The following is a 20,265-nucleotide window of genomic DNA, read 5'->3' on the forward strand; positions in this document are numbered from 1 at the left end:
TATACTCAACACTTTTATGCTCCTGAGAACCCTGAATTTATGTTGGGAATGGAATAGGAAGAATACTGTTTTTCTTTTCCTGTCTGTCCCTTTTCAGCTTCCCATCACTTCCTTTTCCCGCTTTCCCTCTCCTTCATGTCTCCCTCATATTTTCTCTCTGCCTACTTCCTTTTTTAATGTCTGCCTTACTTCCTAGCAAGTTTAATTTGTATTGGATAATTAACTTGATACTGAAAATGCAATGAGAAGCAAGAAAGACAGAAAATTGTTTTCATGGAACTTAGTGTTTTTGGATAAAAATATCAACTCTGAAAAATGCTGGGGAAGGAACAATTGGCAGCATTACATTGGTAGTATCAAGAGACTCTTACTTGTTTGTGGAAGGTGCGGAATTAATAGAAGAGAAGGAGAAAAGGGGGAGAAGAGAGGGAGAGAGAAAAGAAGGGGTACAGGAAGATAGACAGGAATGGAGAGGGAGTTTTAAAGAATCTGTTGCAGATAGAAATAATTTGATGAAGTCATTTAGAACTGACAAAGATTATAGATAATGCCAATATTTTGTGGTTACACACAGTGGCTTTCTTGAAACTGGGAAGCTGAGGAGAGTTCATTTTTAAAAACGAATGACTAGTTGGTTTTGACCTTGCTGACAAATCTGGTTTTTCTGGCTTGTTCTGATATAATAATAATAATAATAATAATAATAATAATAATAATAATAATAATACTTGTAGTGATAATAATACTCTTAATAATAATAATAAAGGAAATGTACCCATTGTTTGATAGTCTTAAATTAGTTTTGTTTGAGTATAATATTATTTTAAATCTTAGTCTTCTAATGGTACTTATCTCTTGAATAAATGTCAAGAAATCATAGATTTTTTTCATCGTTTAGTTCCTAATATATTAGGAACTAGAATGAATGTTTATTGATAGATGAAGACTGAATAAAATAAGTGCTAAATAGAAATAAATAGCACTTTTATAGTATTTAATTTTTCTTGTCAGTTGTCGGGCTTGAACTCAGGGCCTGAGCACTGTCCCTGAGCCTCTTTGTCTACAAGGCTAGTGCTGTACCACCTGAGCCACTGAAGCACTTCTGGTTTTTGAGTGGTTAATTAGAGATAAGAGTCTCATGGGAACTTTTCTGCCTGGACTGTCTTCAAACTGCCATCCTTAGAGCTCAGCCTCCTGAATAGATAGGATTATAGGCATGAGCCACTGGTGCCTGGCTTTTTGTAGTATTTAAAAGAAGATTCAGCCAAATCCAATTATTTTCAGTTATATTCATATAGCTGTAGTTATTATCTGTATATTTTTTCTGAAGTTTTAGATCCACACTCATGCTTTACAAATATACTAATATAATGAATCTTTCTGTTCTTATTCATATTCAATGATTGTCAAGTTCTTGTTGGTCTTATTTAACCTATACTCTCATTTACTTCTTCATCCCAAATAATTTGATGAAAATATCATGACATCTTATCTGGAAATAACTTATTTTCAAATAATCTTTGAAAAACAGCCATGAAAGTAGTGATATTCTAATGAATAACAGTAAATCTTTGGTGAAATAGATATGACAATTCATCCTCAAAGTCAAGTTGTTTTAAACCTTTAAGTATATAATAACGTATCTGAAATATTGATATTCAATGAAGTGAAGCCGTTACATTAAGGTTTTTCTCTTTAGGATATAAGCTTGAATATGTACCTGAATTTTCAGGAACCATTGACATTAGTAAGATATTTTCTATCATAAAGGCAAAAGTTTAACTATCCCAGTACTATTTCAAATTAGACCAAAGACTCCATTTCTTTCACATGAAGAATGCATATAGTGTCATGAATAATGGTTTACAGGAAAGGAAACTTAACTAAAAAGTTCATTTGTTAAAAGCAACTTACATCCTCAGTGTTCTGTGGATTAGCCTACCTCAGTTAGGAGGGTCACACTAGGAACCTCTTGCAGATGTCCTTCAGGTGAACCATCTGACACCTTCACATGTCTAGAAGTCCAAGATCCATTCTTCTCTCACATGGCTGGCTCATCTGCTTGCATGGCCTGAGACAGCTGTGGACTAGCCAGCATCTGTTACCATCTGATTTCTACAAGATAGTCATAGATTTCGTTATAGTTTTATGGTCTCAGGGTAGTTCTGACAAAATGAGGTCCCAAGGGTATGAGGAGAATGGGAAACTTTTCTTTGCTCTTAGCCTCAGGAGCCCTGTGGTGCCAATTCTCCTTCATTCAAATGGTTGAACTTAGCTAAGGGTAAGCCCAGATTCCAAAGGGGGCATCGGGGGCAGGTTTCACCCAAGTTAAAAAAAAAACTTGCTAAACTTCTTTACTCTATCTTGTCTCTATGCCATGGAACTTTTTACATTTAAGCAAATTATTTATTTATTTGGACAGGTTATCAAGGATCCTCCTCCACCACCACCTCCTGCACCGAAAGAGGTAAATGAGTATTTAACAAAGTGATACTAGTCTTTTTCTGTTCTATGCATGGATGTCATCCTCAAATTTCATCAGGTCCATTTCTTATTAAAAACGATACCTAAGTATTGATGTTTTAATTGATGATAACGCATTATCGTTTTTTATTTTATAGGTGATTTCTTTCATCTGCTAGAGGAATGGGTCTTACCTTCCTTGGTGGGCAAAGACTGGCCATAAGACTTAATAATTCAATAGATATATAACTTACTTTTTATAATAATGTATTAACAGTCTTAATGGCATTTCTTTTCAAACATTTGGAAGATCCTAAATAGTTTAAAGTTCAAAGAAATTAATCTTTCTGTATGAATCTGTTAGTCAGAATCATACTGGCTGCATTAAATAAGAAATGTATTGCTATTTTGCATTTTAAAGCTTCTCTATTGATTATCCTTTCACTACAAACTTCACAGAGTTCAAACTTTCATATATATGTGTGTGTTTATATATATATATGTAGAGAGAGAGAGAGAGAGAGAGAGAGAGAGAGAGAGAGAGAGAGAGAGAGAGAGAGAGAGAGAGAGAGCTTTAAATGATTGTTAAAATGCTTTCTGAAAGCCAGGCACCAGTGACTCACACCTATAATCCTAGGTACTCATTAGGCTTAGATCTGAGATTCACTGCTTGAAGCCACCCTGGGCAGGAAAGTGTATGAGACTCTTATCTCCAACTGACTACCCGAAAACTGGAAGTGGCACTGTGGCTTAAAGTAAAAAACCTCAGGACCTGTGCCCAGACCTTGGGTTCAAGCCCCATAACTGACAAAAAAATATAAATGCTTTATCTTTTAAAATATGAGGCAATGAATAGATTTGGAATAAACAACGAGGTTCACAGTTAAAGAACAAGTTCTGGTGACCCAGGGGTGATGACAGGAGATACTTAAAATCTGAGGAAGGAAAGGACTTCTTATACCTTGTAGAACTTGAAGTTTATATATGAATGCATAAATGCAATATACACTCGTATATCCTCTTTATAACTTTTGCATTTTCCAGAATAATAACAATAATATTTTAAGAAATTAATTAAATGTATTAAAAAACTATATCTCCATAGGAAGAAGAAGAAGATCCTCTACCGAATAAAAAATGGCCAACTGTAGATGCCTCCTATTATGGCGGTCGAGGGGTTGGAGGAATTAAAAGAATGGAGGTTGGTATCTCTAAAAGGAAATAGAAGCTGCAAATCTGGAATGTGTATTACTCAGCTTTTAAGTCATGAAAATAATACTTTTCACAATTCACTATTAAAATATAGCCCATTTTTATGCAACACTGGGTCTTTTCTGGATACATTTCTATGGAATCATCTGAAGCATTTAAAAACTGTTCAAGAACTAATTTTGTAAAGTCAAAGGACTGCTTTGATGCAGTCTTTGAATCCTGAAGGACACAAATAAAGCTAGGATTTTTCTCAGTATGCTGGAAAAAATTACTGCATGGATCATCAGCTTTGAAGAAGCCAGCTATTTAAAAGTTGTAACAATGCTTTTCTTTGAAAAGATCTAGTAGTTATATATTAGAAGAGAAAATATTAAAATATTCAAAAGCAGGGGTAAGTCTTTAGCACAAATAGAGGAAACACATTTAAAATGTAGGACAGATTTAAATTACTACTTATGAACCATTCTAATTAATAGTTATTGCTATTTATAGAATTCACTGAACTTTCCAGCATGCTTAAAGTATAGATTATAATTGAGTTGGAATATTATATCTTACAAATCAAATGAGGTTTCTATCTCTGTGACATATTTTTGCAAGTGATGGATTAATTGATAATAACCAGTCATTGCCAGCAATGGCCTCCTTACGTAAGTGTAAGTAAGTCAACCACTCCTTCCAAGGAGCAATCTGAGGAATTTTGTCATTGACACTTGGGCTTTATGGTTGAAGACAGATACCTGCAGTTTCTGCTTATTAGTTATCCCATAAAGTTACTTCATGTCAAGATGTTTTGGTGTGTTTTATCAGCATTACGCATGTCCTATTTTCAAATTCTCTTTGTCCTATTTCTTCGAGCAAAAATCAATAACTTAAAAACTTCACAAGCATGGCAATTTTCTGTTTATACATTTCAGTAAAATTCAGATTTCCATGGAAAGATTCCCCTCGTCAGTCATCTGACAGTGTTTCTCATTTTCTTCACCATATTAGTCTTAAAATATGCATATTATTGTGCATTATTAGGAGCTTTCACCTTTTTGCTGAATACTTTCAGAATGTCTTCTTCAGAGTTATTTTCATTGCCAATAAGATATGATAAAAGGCAGGTGCTAGAATTTATATGTTTGCATTGTCACAAATTGTGAATCTCAGCAGTTTGAAAGGACATACTCAGACTATAGCTTATTGTCATTCTTCTCCTTGTCTATGTTGCATCTCTCTTGGTGTGGAAAACCAGACAAGAATGGAGTAGATGTTTCTGTATGTATCAAACATAACAAGTTAGTAAAATTACTATGTGCAAATATTGAAAGATGATCACAGCACTGCTTTTAGGTTTTTTTGTTTTTTTTTAAAGTTTCATTCTAATATATGTGTGTAAAAAGTATGTAAGGGTAAAAAGTTTGAAAGGTATTCTTAAAAATGTGAGTAGGTTGTTTCTGAATGGAATAATTTTCAGTGTGTTATATATATACATATATATATATATATATACATATATATATATATATATATATATATCTCCTGTCTTCTCATAATTTGCTTGAAAATGAACATGGATTATATGTGCTCATAGTAAATTTAATCCATTTCCAAATCCACACACTAATATGCCATATTAAAATGAGCTAAGGATATATTAGCTTGTGAGTCTTAATTGGATAATGTTCTTGCTGAAAATTCTATGACTGATATTACACTTTCATTAGCAATATTCCAGTGTTCAAGCATTGAGATCTATTTCTAAAAGAGCCTCTGAAATGCTCCAGAGTAAGAACTCTATAGCCTTCAGTTACCATAACAAACACGAGATATATCAACTTGAGGAAAAGTTTATCTTAGCTCACAGTTTCAGAAATTTTAACATACCAGCCTAGATTGTGTTGCTTTTGTGGCCTGTGGTGAAGTTGAACATCCTAGCAGGAGTGCATGGTAGAACAAACTGCTTACCTCCTGGCAGCTGGGAAGCAAAAAGCGAGACCAGTGCATTACAATCCCCTTTGATGGAACTCTCAATAACCTACGACCTCCTGCTAAGTTCCACCCCTTAAAGATTCCACTATCTATTATCACCAGCTAAAGACCAAGCCTTTAACAAGTGGACCTTTGGGGGAATCCTGGACCAATTCCTAAAGAATTGGTTTATGCTGACAAAACAAAAAGAAAGAGCATATGCATATTCCCAAGTAGTTGAATTCAATTTTCAAAAGTTATTGATTTCTAATATGTGAAATTATATTGCCCACCCATCCTTTTTCAGTTAAAGAGACTTTGAGAAAAGAATACTCAGTCAATTTTCAATGTATCTGGGTCTCTTGGGTGATTTGGGCCACATTGTCTATTCCATTAATGACAGAGAATTGAGAATGAGCAGAAAATGACAAAGCAAAATGACAAAGAAATTTCAAAGGGGAATATAAAATATGTATATAAAATATACATAAAGATGCAACAGAGAATTAAATAGCATTGAGCTTTCTTTTAAGTAAATTCATGTTTATATGAACTTAGAAAGGGGGAAGCGTTCAAAACTTAATTTGTTTTAAAGGATAACTATTCAAAGTGATGGCGTACTTCACTTTACAAGAAATAAATTGGAGAAAGTCAAAGTGTAGAAATTATGAGATCATCTGAATTACAGAACAAATGTTCATAATTGAGCTTACTTTTAGGATTACAGCTTTTACCTAGAATTTTTCTCCTACTCTTCTTTTAAATTAAATATTCATCTAAGTACTATGGTAATGAGATTTTTCAGGAAGCTGGAACTGAGCTGATGTTAATAACAGCTGTTAGTACAGCTAATCCTTAACGGCTTCAAATGTGTGGTTTTGCCAAATCCTCGTAAAACTGTTTTTGTTTCTTTTCTGGATACTCCAGAAAAGAAGGTATCCAAATATACTCTAGAAATTTTGGAATCTCAATTGTTAATAATGGAAGCCAAGTAGACTTAGAAGAATTTAGCTATCAAGCTTACAGCTGCTATTTTTTTCCATGCTAAAAAGCTAGATGTATACATCCTACTAAGATTTCCTTTAGCAATTCATCTTGTTATTCTTTTGTCCTTTTAAACAATCTACAAGTTAAAACATAGTTTGCATATTTAAATATATATGCATGCATGCATATGATTGCTTTTAAGAGTTACAGGAAATTTCTAGAAAGTATTATTTGTGGTAATGAATCAATTTCTTCATGAACTAATGCTAATGAATTTATTTAATTAAGCCTCAGCAACCATATTCACAAGTATAGACCCTAGAGAAGTCACATTGGGTCAAACTGGAGTTCAGCTAGCTTCCAAATTTCTTTTTAATCAGTTATCAGATGCCAATTATACTTGGAAAATGAATGTACATAGTGAGAGCATCGAGACCTGTATATGTTAAAATCTGTTAGTTCTGAATGGATCTAAATTTTCTCTACTTACATTTCTATTCTGAATTACTTCCCTAACTTAGGACATTCATGTTTATTTTACTGTCTATCCTCTTTTGTTTCAATTTTTGCTTTGTCTCCTTAAAAATTACAACTCTTTAACTGGGAGTGATGTGTCCTGAATAAACTTTAGACTTTGTAATTTAATTTAGCTTTTTCTAAAGATTTTTACAAATGTTAGTTTATCTAGGTAAAGACACGGTGATTTGAAAGAGAAGGTCATTTTTTCTGGAAGGAAAGCCAACTGTCAAGCTCTAAAGGTTTAATGGTGTTTAAGACAACTTTAACAACCTCATAAAGAACATTCTAGTACCATTGATCACACTGAAATATACAGATACATTTTCATGACTCAATGGGGTCCACTTGAAATTGAAAGCCCATTCTAAAATTGTAGTTAAGAAAAGGTAAAAACATCTAGCTAAGCCTTATTAAAAAAAAAAAAAAAAACCACCCAGGAATAGTTTTCTATGAACAGTAATCACCTGTATCCCTATCTGCCAATTGAAGTCATTAAAATGGTTATAAGGCTTTACTTTTTTCTTTTATATAAATCATTAATATGTGGTATCGTAGTGGACCCTGGACAGGTCTTTTTTATATATTTCTTAGAGCTTCACTTATCTCTGCCGTCTTTGGTATTGACCGGGGTAGAACTGCCTATTTCTTTGCTTCTGGTTGGAGTGTAAGAAAGTGGCTCATGCCTATAATCCTAGCCACTCAGGAGGCTGAGATCTGAGGTTTGTGGTTTGATACCAGCTTCGGAAGGAAAGCTCATGAGACTCTTATCTCCAATGCACTGTATATGTCTAAGACAAGCAGAAAACGACAAAAGCTATGTACATATGACCATATAAGATGTTGTTAAGCAAAATGAACCCCAAGATAGGGACAGAAGTGGTTTTTTCTTTCTTGCTATTGTTTTTAACATATTTAAAATGTACTATGCAATTTTTTTTGTTTGTTTCTCTTGTATGTTCTTCCCCCATGGTATAACCTCTGTGGTCACTGGATTGATTCCGGTGCCCTGCATCGTGTATATACATTTTTCTAATTTGGGGAGGGGAAGGGAAATAACAAAATGCTTAAATAAGGATACAGGTTGACCCATTGTAACAATGAGATGTACAAGACCCTATGTTGAAAACGAACTTTACAACTTCGGGGTGGGGGAAAGAGTTTGGGGAAGTGGGGAAGGAAGGGATGGTAGGGGAAAAACAAGGGAGGAGGTAACAATGCTCCATAGGAAATGTACTCGTTACCTTACTCATGTAACTGTAACCCCTCTGTATAGTATGTTTACAGTAAAAAACATTTTTAAAAAGCCAGAAATAGAGCTTTTTCTCTCTCTGTTCATTTCTAGCTCTCTGCTCTCTCTCTGTTCTTACCTCTCTCTTGCTCTTGCTCTTCTTCTCTTGCTCTTCTTCTCTTGCTCTTTGCTCTCTTGCTCTTGCTCTTCTTCTCTTGCTCTTGCTCTTGTTCTTGCTCTTGCTCTTCTTGCTCTTGCTCTTGCTCTTGCTCTTCTTGCTCTTGCTCTTGCTCTTGTTCTTGCTCTTGCTCTTTTCTAGCTCTGACTCTCCCTTTTCTCTCTCTGTTCGTTTCTAGCTCTCTGCTCTCTCTCTGTTCTTACCTCTCTCTTGCTCTTGCTCTTGCTCTTGCTGCTCTTTTCTATTCTAGCTCACTCTCTGTTCTTTTCTTGCTCTCTCTCTTTCCCAGCCACGCGGAGTGCCAACCTTGCCTGGTCCCAGCAGGTCTACTGAATAAACCTACCCCTTACCTGAATATTTAAAAGAAAAAAAAAAAGCCAGAAATAGAGTTGTCTCAAGTGGTAGAGCTCTAGCCTTTAGCAAAATAGCTCAGGGACAGCACACTGAAAGAATAAAAGAAGAAGGGAAAGGAAAGAAATGAAAACTGTTAAATCTCTGAAGATAAGTTAGGAGTTAGTCTACCTACCCACCTTCTTACTCAGAGTCAAAAGCCAACCTAATAGGAGCTGTTCCTGTAGCAAACTTTCTAATAACAGCGTTCTCTTGATTTGAAAGGTTCGCTGGGGTGATAAAGGCTCTACTGAGGAAGGAGCAAGGCTAGAAAGAGCCAAAAATGCCGTGGTGACGGTTCCTGAAGAAGAAGAGGAGCCCATCAGGCCCAAACCACCTCGGCCCAAATCTACACACCAACCTCCTCAGACAAAGTGGTACACGCCGATTAAGGTACTTGTCCAGATGTACTTGTGTCATTGAACTTAAACCTCCTAGAGCAACTATAGCTTTTATATTCCCCAATTCCTACCTCCCACACTTCCCAAAATTTCAAAGAGGACTAAAGTAGATCCAATGACTCATTTTATAGTTTTCAGACTAAGAGCTTGCACAAGTTTTTAATGTGCTTAACTTCTTTATTTTTGTTAAAGTAGAAGCTGATGTCACTCTCTGGGAATTCACAAATCTCATTTCCTTTTAGGGCCGTCTAGATGCGCTCTGGGCTTTGTTGAGGAGGCAATACGACCGGGTGTCCTTGATGCGACCTCAGGAAGGAGATGAGGTTTGTTTATGGGGATGAGGTTGGAAGGAGCAGCAGGATTAGTATTGTCTACTGCAAATCACCATTACGTAGAGTATTTACTACATTCTGTCTTATTAGAATAAATTTTCATCATTCAAGTGATGAACAAAAATCATGTACACACACTTTAATAAGCTCATTCATTGCTTCAGCATTTGACTTTGAAGACATCTTTTGAGCTTTTATGTGGTGGGAACAACAGATGGGCAACTAGGAGCTAAAGTCTTTCTTCTAGCATTTAGTAGCAGTCATAAAACATCATTTTCTAATGACATTGCTTTGACATTTTGCTCTTGTTAGTATTCATATGTTAATTATTACAAGATGATTGAGGCTGAAAAAAAAATCTTAATTCAGTTTAGATTTTGCTTCCAAATATATTTTGGTGACAGACTTAAGATAAATCTTTGAAGACTTCAGATTCCAAGTTATAGATAAAAGATGGTAGGGTTTTATTGTGTGAGATTCACTAAGAAATCATTCTTTTTCAATTTTACATTTATGCTATTTGTTATTTATTTGTCCTTAGATGTGGGACACAAAATTTGGTGTCATATTATCAATAGTTCTTTCAATTAATTGCTTTGTTTTAAATTAAATATATATTATTTGATGTGTGCCTGATGCACTTTTACACTTTCAGCATCATATCTATTCGTTATAGGTTTACTGCTCCCCACATTTTGTCACCTGAATTTTTTTTCTCATATCTCAAGTCACTGTTAAAACTCAGTATGGCACCTCGGGGAAATCTTTCAATGGGGTGACATTCCACAATTAATTGAAAGCACTAGGTTAAAGCTGAAAACCCATCTAACAATGCAACCTCAGTTTTCCCTATCATCTCAAGGAAATTTTATATATATTATAAGATTTCTCACTGAACTGAAAGTATAAAGTAGATTTATTTAATCTAGCTACACACAAAATTATTTGTTTGGGTATGTATAGCATGAGTGCCCTTTTGCTGCAAATTGTTGCTAGTGTTGTATATATATGTATGTATATATATATATATATATATACATATATATATATAATTTTTTGACCAAGGTCATGAGTATACAACTTTTCACTTTAGACAACTTGAGAAATCTTTGCTCTTCTTTATCTCCCCTCTTGTTTTTCTGCATTTCACAACCATTATTAAGAAGGTTAGCACTTGAATTAATTCAACATAGGCAATAAGCTTTGTTTATTTATGGTAAGTAGTACCAGTACAGATACCCCATTCCCACGCAAATATAGAACCACAACTTGGACTTTCCCAAAGAATATATGCTAGAATTGCATGACAAGAATCTTTTGAATGATTCTGTGAATTCGCTTTCTGTGCAATATTTACGTTTAATTATACTTATTTGTGAAATATTTGTATTGGTCTAGGAGATGTGTGTGTTAAAGCAATTCCTACTTTGTAACAATTAAGAAGGCCTGGAAACTTTGTTATTGTTAGAAATGGATGTGGTGAGTTTTACACTGCTAAGACACAAATGAGAATACTTTTTTCATGTCTGAGTTGTATAGGAACAGTCACATCCTTATATAGAAAGAAAAAAAGCCAAAAACAAAACAAAAAAGTTATTTTTCTCCAGAGACAATAAAACCACAATTATTTTTCCAGCTGTGACTAATATTTCGAAATAACACAACCTCTACCTGCTCTACAGCAGGCTTTCTACTTTAGAAAAAAGAAAAAATCTTGTCATTGGTTTATAAATTGTTTACTGCACATCCTGCCTCCTGAGAGTCTGGTTTCATAAACAAATCAGCACACACAGATCTAAACCTGGAGTCACACACATTTACCAGGCAAGCCTTGCCACCAGCCACCATGCATTTCAAACCACATGCTCTGCTTTAATGGCTCAAGGGGCCGCGCAGGACTCCTTTATGCCAGAACTCACTGCTGAATTCAAGTCCTTGATCAAGGAATTGGAGTTCAGGCAGGAAGTATCAAAGCCCGGTCCCGGCCATGGTTGGCTCCCACCGAGGTGCTGGGGTCTGCAGGCTGGCTCTGCGTCGGGGCTCGGGGCTTTGATGGTGGCGGGAGCTCCTCCGGGTCATGAATGTTTCAGCGCCTTGTGCCAGGTGAGGCCGCGCGCCCAGGTGCGCGCTTGCAGGTTGTCGCCAACATCTGTTTGCGGCGGCGGCTGCGGGCCTCCCCGGTGCGCGCCGCGACGGAGTGCGCTGCGGGCAGAGGTGGTTGAGAGCTCCAGGAGCTTTGGGTCTCCCACACGCTGCCTGCAGGCCTGAAACACCAAAGGTAGGATCGGGGGTGGACACAGCTGCGCTCCCAAATATGCCTTAGGCACAAATAAGAGATCTGATGCAGTTTGACTCCGTTGCGGTGGGGAGAGGAGGACAGAAAGCCACTTCAGAGACACCTTCACGCTGCAACATCTGCCGCCCAGTTTCCAGGGAGTGACAGGGGACAGCAGGTACAGATCCAAGTCTCCACGTAAACAGCCTCCATTAAGCAGTGGACTCTTTTGAAGGGCCTCCATCAAACATGCCCCAGTCCACAGCAGGAGTTTGTTTGGTTTTCAAAGCTCTGTGTGTGTGTGTGTGTGTGTGTGTGTGTGTGTGTGTGTGTGAGCTTTTTTTTTTTTTCAAACAAGGTAATTTATAAATGATGCATGACCATGCATTTTCCTTTTTTTAAAAAAAAATTTAAAAAGCGAGTCAGAGCAGCAGAAAAGCAAAGAAAGAAGAAAGCGCCGCCCTGGTTTTGGAGTTGTTCCACAAGCCAATTAAATCTCGAAGGGCCTTCTTGGCTGTAATCGAGGTTATGTTAACCTTCAGACAGCAGTTCCTCATTCCACAATGAACAGTTTGTCGATAGAAATATCCTAGTAAACAGCAGTAAAGTGCAGCCACTGGAGTTTTTTTTTTTTTTGGCCACTGTTTATTTGCCTTTAAATTTATAGAATCTCTTATTCCAATGGATATATCATTAGAGATGTATTTTCAGGTGGATATATATACATACGCTAATCTGGAAATTACATTCACTTCAACCTGTTAGTTATTTATAAAGGCTTCTTTACTTGTAGTTAGATGCCAAATTAAAATTATAAACCTAAAATAAAACAAGTACTTTTCTTCGGGGGAGGTTTCTTCGCTTCTCCGCTCTTTCCTCACCGTATTCAACTCATGAATTTATTTAATTTTCCCTGAAAAGGTTGCAAAAACTCAGTAATTGGGCATGATACACATAGGACAATAGAATCAATTAAAATAGCAGTCTGGTAAGCAAAAGCTCCAGGACAAGGTAAGAACATAAAGATTCTATGATAAGGTGAATTACTATCATTCATAAATGTTAGGCTACTTGTCCCATGCAGTAGATGCATGACTGTTGTGAGAGAGCAGGGTGAGATGAAGAAGGACTGCAGGCTCAAAGGTAGGCTTTGGACCAGAAAATAGCCAGGGAGCACTGTGGCCTTGGGATAGATACTAATGTGTGGCCCAGTTTCTGTCAGTCAGTGGTGAACTAAGCAGCAAGTACACAGTGAGTTCTCAATTAAGGTATCCATATTACACGGAGAGAGCTTTTGTTAGCTATGCAGATGCGTTCTGCATTCTTTGAAATGAATGATGCCATCTGCTTTTTCAAAAATTCCATTGTAACAGAGCACAATATCTAAAACCTTCCAAGATTTAAATTTATTGAAGTCTATATGGCAAAACAAAACGGATCTGTGAACATAGGTAGCACAAATTCATTTAGAAGACACTGGAGAAGCCTGACCACTCCCAAAGCAAATAATTTAGGCACTACTTCTGGTTTCCATCATCGACTCCTACATTTGCATTCCTATCTTTGTCAGCTCTACTTCTGAATTCTCATGCTCAAAACAAACAAACTGGCTTTTTTTTTTTTTTTTTTTCTTTTGGTGAACTTGGGCTCTGGACACTGCCCCTGATTGCTTTCTTTTTCCTTTCTGCCTTCCTGCCTTCTTTCCTGCCTGCTTTCTTTCTTGCCTACCTGCCTTCCTGTCTTTCTGCCTGAGTGTTTCTTTCTCTCTGTCATTTATTTCTTTCTCAAGGCTAGTGCTCTACTACTTAAGCCTTAGCTCCATTACAAGCTTTTTGGTGGTTAATTGGGTCTCAAGGACTTTCCTGCCTGGGCTGCCTTTGAACAGAGATCTTCAGATCAAAGTATCTTGAGTAGCTAGGATTAAAGCGGGGAGCCACTGTAAAAGCCACTGTATAATGACAATTCCCTCAATGATTCCAAACTTTCCAAGGATTACTCCCAACTCTTTGTGCTTATGTCACCCAGTGCTCAGCACTCTTAAGCCACTTCATCCTCAAATTGAAAAAAACAAAACCAACCAACCAACCAAACAAAAAAAACCCAGCCTGATAGCGGAGGTTTTCAGCACCTGATCTTATATTCCGAGCCACCATATTTGTAGGCTATAAATCACTTGTAAAAGTTTTTTAGAGCTGTTTGGAGCCTGGAGTTAAGTGATCTATTATCTGAATGCTTTTAATACCTGGAATTACGCTGTTAGTGACTGCATTCTTCCTCTAAATATTTTTTCAAGTTTCTTGTTCTAGAGGCCCAGCTCAAGTGGTAGAGCACTTGCCTAACAATTGAAAATTCTGAGTTCAATTTTCAGTCTGGGAAAACATTCTTTTTATTTTTATATTACATTATTTGATAGTCTGAGTTACTTAATAGCATCTCTTAAGTCATTAAAAATTGGAGGTCTGTGGATGTATATCGGTAGTAGCCCACTTGATTATTATACCTAAAGCCATCAGCTCCATCTCCAGAATTGCAACAAATATATTAAAGATGTTAATTGCTTTAAAAGAATTACATTCTGAATTTTAGTCTTTAGATTCAGTCTAAATATTTTGGGTCATATAGCTAAACTTTGCAACAATATTAGGGACTCTAAGGTCTGGGTAGTCTGGGTAGGTCTTCTTGTACAGAGAGTGGCATAATGTTTTCTGGTTTTTTTCTTTTTTTTCTTTTTCTTTTTTTTGTCAGTTATGGGGCTTGAACTCAGGGCCTGGGTGCTGTCCCCGAGTTCTTTTGCTCAAGTCTAATGCTCCACCACTTTGAGCCACAGCTCCATTTCTGGTTTTTCTGGTGAGTTAATTGAAATTCAAAGTCTCACAGATTTTCCTGCCCAGCCTGGTGTTCAACCGTGATCCTCAGATCTCAGCCTCCTGAGTAGCTAGGATTACAGGCATGAGCCACTTGCTCACAGCTAACATACATTTTTATACTGTCTTTTTAATACTAAAATGAGAGAGCAGAGGAAGTATACAAATGTTAAGCCTAATATTTATTTTTGATTTTCATGAAATCTGAAATGTATTATCCTCTTTTATGCCAATTATGATATGAGAATACTGGTTAGATGTTACCAGACTCTTATTTTATACATTGCTGCTAGTAGCTTTCCCTTTTGTTAGCTGTGGACTCTAAATTTTAAGGCATCTTTAAAATATCATTTTATCCTGCTTATTTGAAATAATTTGGTTTGTACATATTTGAATAATCCATGTAATAAACATGTTATTTCTACAATCCACTGACTAGGATAGTCTATACATAAATATATGTATATATCATGCTTAATGAAAACATATTCACACCATGGGATGTATCTTCTCATTGAGTATGTCATCAACTAATGTCTATTTCAGTAGAAAATAACAAATTCATGAAAGAGAGTGCTTAAGAATGCTTTCTTAGCTTAAATAAAACTTTTAAAATTATGCATATAAGCTGGCAAAAGTATTAACTCAGTCTGGTTCCCTGAATGAAATGAAGAATATTCAAAATGCAGACACTAAAACTACCAAAAAAGATTATTTTTTAAAATCATATAAATAGAATGTGGATAGATAACTGATTTTCCCATAAAGTTATTATTGCTACTTAGTAACATCATGACACATTTTATGTATTAACTTCTAAGTTAGATAAAAAACATCTTGGTTAAAATAGTCCAGAAATCTTTTGATAATCAAGATACAAAAATATTATCTTAGAGTAAATATCATTTAATTTTATAAATAAAATATTTTGTCATCTTCAAGCATACTGAGAGAATATTTTTTTAAATACAAGTTAACTTAAGTTGTTCAGGATTTTTTTCCTGAAGCTCAATGCATGTAGACATTACCAAATTTATAGTCAGCAATATTGGTTCATATGTAGATGGGTGGAATATATATTTCATATATATGAGTGCTGTCCCTGAGCTTTTTAATTAAAGGCTAGGACTCTACCACTTGACCCACTTCTGGCTTTTTTTTTTTTTTTCTGTTTAATTGGAAATAAGAGTCTCATGGACTTTTCTGCCTGGGCTGGCTTTGAATTGTGACCCTCAGAACTCAGCCACTTGAGTAGTTGGATTATATTCATGAGCCACCAGCACCTACTCTGCTATTTTGTTTTGAATAATAAATGGAGATTTCTAACCATTTTTCTGAAATTCCTCAATTGAAATAAATCTTCTACTTGAGCCATTTGCTGGCACTAATGATTTGTTAGCAGTCTATTATGAATCCAATATATTTTATTCACATAGCTTTAATATCTACTCTAGTAAAGATTTGACACAGACACATACATACATGGTTTTTATTTAGTTTGGTGGCAGCTTGTAAGTCTGCAAAACATACTTCAGTAAAAATTCAAATAGCATATTTTATTTAATATTTTATTTATTTAGCATATTTTAAAGTTCCATCGTGAAGAGAAATTTCTCTCCCTTAGTCTTTCTTGTTTCTCTTCCTTCTTTGCTCTCCTAACATAGATGGATTCCTAAGGCCTAACCCCTGATATGGTTCTCACATCCCACTTTCCCCTAGAGAGCACCAGAGGCGCTCACTACACTATTATCATCATTAAACACTTCACTCTTGAGCAGTTCTGTCCTCCCTCCTGACTCCTACTTGCGTATCTCTGAGAGCATGCATGATTTTCCACTTGGATGCCTTGTTGTCACCATATTATCTGTATTTAACTGGACTTAACGTAGTCCTTGTGGATGGCTTTACGGTCTTCGTTATATAATGCCCTTTTCAGTCATTTGTTCTCGCATGTATTTACCTGATGTATTTAAGCTAAGGCCCAATAGATGTACGCACTTCATTGTGGTTCCCACAATCTGATGAGCAGAGTCAAGATTCCAAAGTTCTGATTCTGGGTGTAGTGTCCTATTTCAGCAATATTGATTCAAGGAGCAAAGTTGTGTATACACTTTCTTTTTATGGTAATGAGGTTTGAACTCAAGGTTTCATGCTAGCTAAGCAGTTATTCTAGCTACCATTGAGCAATGTCATCAGCCCTAAAATTGCATATATAAATAATACCCCATTTAGTTTTAGTACAATTAAGAAAAAAATGAGTGACTGATAATTAAATGAATTAGATCTTGGTGATTTGACTTTGAAGAATTTAAATGTTTCTGTTGTGATTATTTTTATCTTCATGATGCTTGAAACTAAGGAGCTAAGAAAATTAAGACAGTATGCTTATAAAGTTTAGTAACTGAATTATTTTCTATTAAGATATGGCAAAAAATGTTCATACATAAGAATGATTTTTATATGGGGCTAGAATTTGTCACTTTTTAAAGGTATATCATAGCTATTAAGCATTTTTCTAAATTTCTAATCATGACTACTTGAATTCTGAATAAAGGCTTGTTATTTCTATTTTTATTTTATTTATTAGGATATGCTTATTTTTGCTCAAAATTGAATGTTTCTTATTTATTTATGTATTTATTTATGTATTTATTTATTTATTTATTCATTTATTTTGGGTCCAGTCGTGGGGCCTGAACTCTGGGCCTGGGCGTTGTCCCTTAGCTCTTCAGCTAAAGGCTAGCGCTCTACCACTTAAGCCACAGCGCCACTTCCGGCTTTTTTTTCTGCTTATGTGGTGCTGAGGAATCGAACCCAGGGCCTCATGCATGCAAGGCAAGAGCTCTACCACTGAGCCACCTTCCCAGCCCCCTCTAATTTATTTTTTTATTTTTTTAATTTTATTATTTTTTATTGTGAACATACTGTACGGAGGGGTTACAATTACATGGGCAAGATAATGAGTACATTTCTTATCAAGCATTGTAGCCTCCTCCTTTGTTTACCCTTCCCATCCCTTCCCAGCCTCTCCCCACCCCCCACTCAATCCTCCCCCCCCCCACCAAAGTTGTAAAGTTCGTTTTCTACATGACAACTTGTACTTCTCATTGTTGCAACAGGTCCACCTGTATCCTTAAACGACTTGTTTTTCCCCTTCCCCTCCACAAATTATAACAACATCAAATACAGTGAAAGCAGGGGTTATACTGTGGGGGAGAGACATACAAAGCAACAAAGAAATAATCTTATAAATGCGTTAGAATCAAATGCATGAAAGAAAAAAAATTTAAATACATATCTAAGGTTCATTTTCCTAACATCACATTATCTGACTTTTTCAGCTTGACTCATACATATACTAGATATTGCAAATAAGGGAAACCATGGGACCTATGTTTCTTTGGGCTTGGCTTACTTCACTTAACATATTTTTTTCCAAGCCTTTCCATTTCCTAACAAATGGGGCAATGTCATTCTTTCTGATGGAGGCATAGAATTCCATTGTGTATATATACCACATTTTCTTGATCCATTCATCTACTGAGGGGCATCTGGGTTGGTTCCATATCTTAGCTATGGTAAATAATGCTGCAATAAACATAGTTGTGCTGGTAGCTTTAGTGTGGTCTTGTTTGTGATCATTTGGGTAAATGCCCAAAAGTGGGATTGCTGGGTCATAGGGGAGTTCTTTTGAGGAACCTCCATACTGCTTTCCAAAGTGGTTGAACAAGTTAACACTCCCACCAACAATGAAGTAAGGTTCCCTTCTGTCCACATCCCCTCCAGCATCTGTTGTTATTAGAGTTCTTGATTTCAGCCATTCTAACTGGGGTGAGGTGATATCTCAATGTTGTTTTGATTTGCATTTCTTTTATGGCTAGGGATGTTGAGCATTTCTTCATGTGTCTATTGGCCATCCTTCTTTCTTCTTCAGAGAAGTTTCTCTTTAAGTCTTTAGCCCACTTATTTATTGGGCAATTGTTTCTTTGAGGATTTGTTGTTGGGGGATTACTCTAATTTATTTTTAAATAGATCTTTATTGCATACACGAGACAAGAAAAGATTTCAGTGGGCAGGCATAGGTGGTTCAAGACGGCTCCAGTGGTAGAGCAGCAGCTGTGAGCAAGAATAGTCTTCAAACAAACCATATAATTTAATGGTACTCAGTCTCTTACCTACTCATTTACTTTATGTTAATTCCAAGGATCCCATTCATACAACTTACAGAAATGCTCGTTCCTCTAAACAGTGAGAAGAAGGTTGGCAATTTAATTCAGATCCTATTTTTCAAAAGAGGTGTGGTTTTAAATGTCCTCTGAAACCAGATTTACGAACTAGCTCTATACTCTTAACTAGATTAGTTCTTTTTCCATTAACAGCCTAAAGTAGGGCTGCTGTCTGAGCTGTTGAGTGTAAATTTGCTAATGTTAATCTCAGCTACAAAAAGCAGCAAATATCAGGATTACTTTCAGGACCTCTGTTTTCAAAGCCTGAAATGAATATGAAATAGTAGACAGGTTGAAGTTTGAGGAAATGAGAGGACTATTTCTACATTGGGGAAAAGGGAATGACTGCTGTCATTAATCTTAATTAATTGTCAAGAGTTTTCAGTCTGAGTTATTAATACTGAAGTTAAGCCTGTATGTAGTACACTGTTTGTACTTCTTCAGCACGAGGTGACCTTTTATGAGATAAGAATTTTAGGAGGGAGAGGAGTATAGAAGTGTATGTGTAGGAGTGTGTGTGTGTGTGTGTGTGTGTGTGTTCATCTTACACAAATATTTTCATATATATCTTTCAAACATTCCCCTGGGTTAATATTCAAGTCTTCACCTTTTGACAGTTACTGTCAGACAGTTAAAAGTGATAGACAAGTAATAATAAATCCAAATGAAATCCCTAGGTACAGCAGTTGCAGTAAATCTGAATAATATTGCTTTCATGTTTACCAGCATACAAACTATTTCACTGAAGGGGAAATGTCAGATTTTAGGCTGTAATAGAAGGAAAATCAAGTGGTAGAATAAGGGAAAGAGAATAAAAAAAATTGAAAAAAAAGAGATGAAAAGTAGGAAGTATTATTTCTCTGAAAAAATTGCAGGCTATAGGAAGTGTTTATTTAAATAATAAACTATAAATTTTGTATTTAAGGTTGCATATTCTACTATTGAAGCCTTAATCACTCAGAAATAAACAGATTAAGCTATCTTAAAAAATCATTTTCCCCTCCTTCTGTGGCTGATGTGATCATATTTGTCATTAATCTCTCTTTACTGTGAAGTGTGTGGTACAATGCTGCGACACTTTTCAATATGAAATTACTATGAATTCTGTGATCATAAGTAATTTGGCTGCCAAAATTATTTTTAAAAAGAAGGCTAACATTTTCAAAAACATATTTTCAGTTTTATACTTCATACTACTCTTAGAACTCTAATAAAAAAACATACTGAGTTATTT

At 35.7% G+C, this 20,265-nt stretch overlaps 1 protein-coding gene across 2 annotated transcripts in view; it reads left to right on the plus strand.

The window, feature by feature from the left end:
• The window catches only part of Antxr2 (ANTXR cell adhesion molecule 2), a 131,753-nt gene that overhangs the window by 68,300 nt on the left and 43,188 nt on the right, over positions 1 to 20,265 (plus strand). For both annotated transcript variants that reach the window (XM_070012987.1, XM_070012986.1), the window contains exons 13-16: positions 2,423 to 2,467; positions 3,569 to 3,664; positions 9,159 to 9,326; positions 9,577 to 9,657. In XM_070012987.1, coding sequence (XP_069869088.1) covers positions 2,423 to 2,467; positions 3,569 to 3,664; positions 9,159 to 9,326; positions 9,577 to 9,657 — 390 coding nt within the window. The remainder of the gene's footprint in view (positions 1 to 2,422; positions 2,468 to 3,568; positions 3,665 to 9,158; positions 9,327 to 9,576; positions 9,658 to 20,265) is intronic.

The sequence above is a fragment of the Dipodomys merriami genome, unplaced genomic scaffold, assembly GCF_024711535.1.
Source record: "Dipodomys merriami isolate MVZ:Mamm:240054 unplaced genomic scaffold, mDipMer1.0.p SCAF_9, whole genome shotgun sequence".
In the NCBI taxonomy this organism is placed as follows: Eukaryota; Metazoa; Chordata; class Mammalia; order Rodentia; family Heteromyidae; genus Dipodomys; species Dipodomys merriami.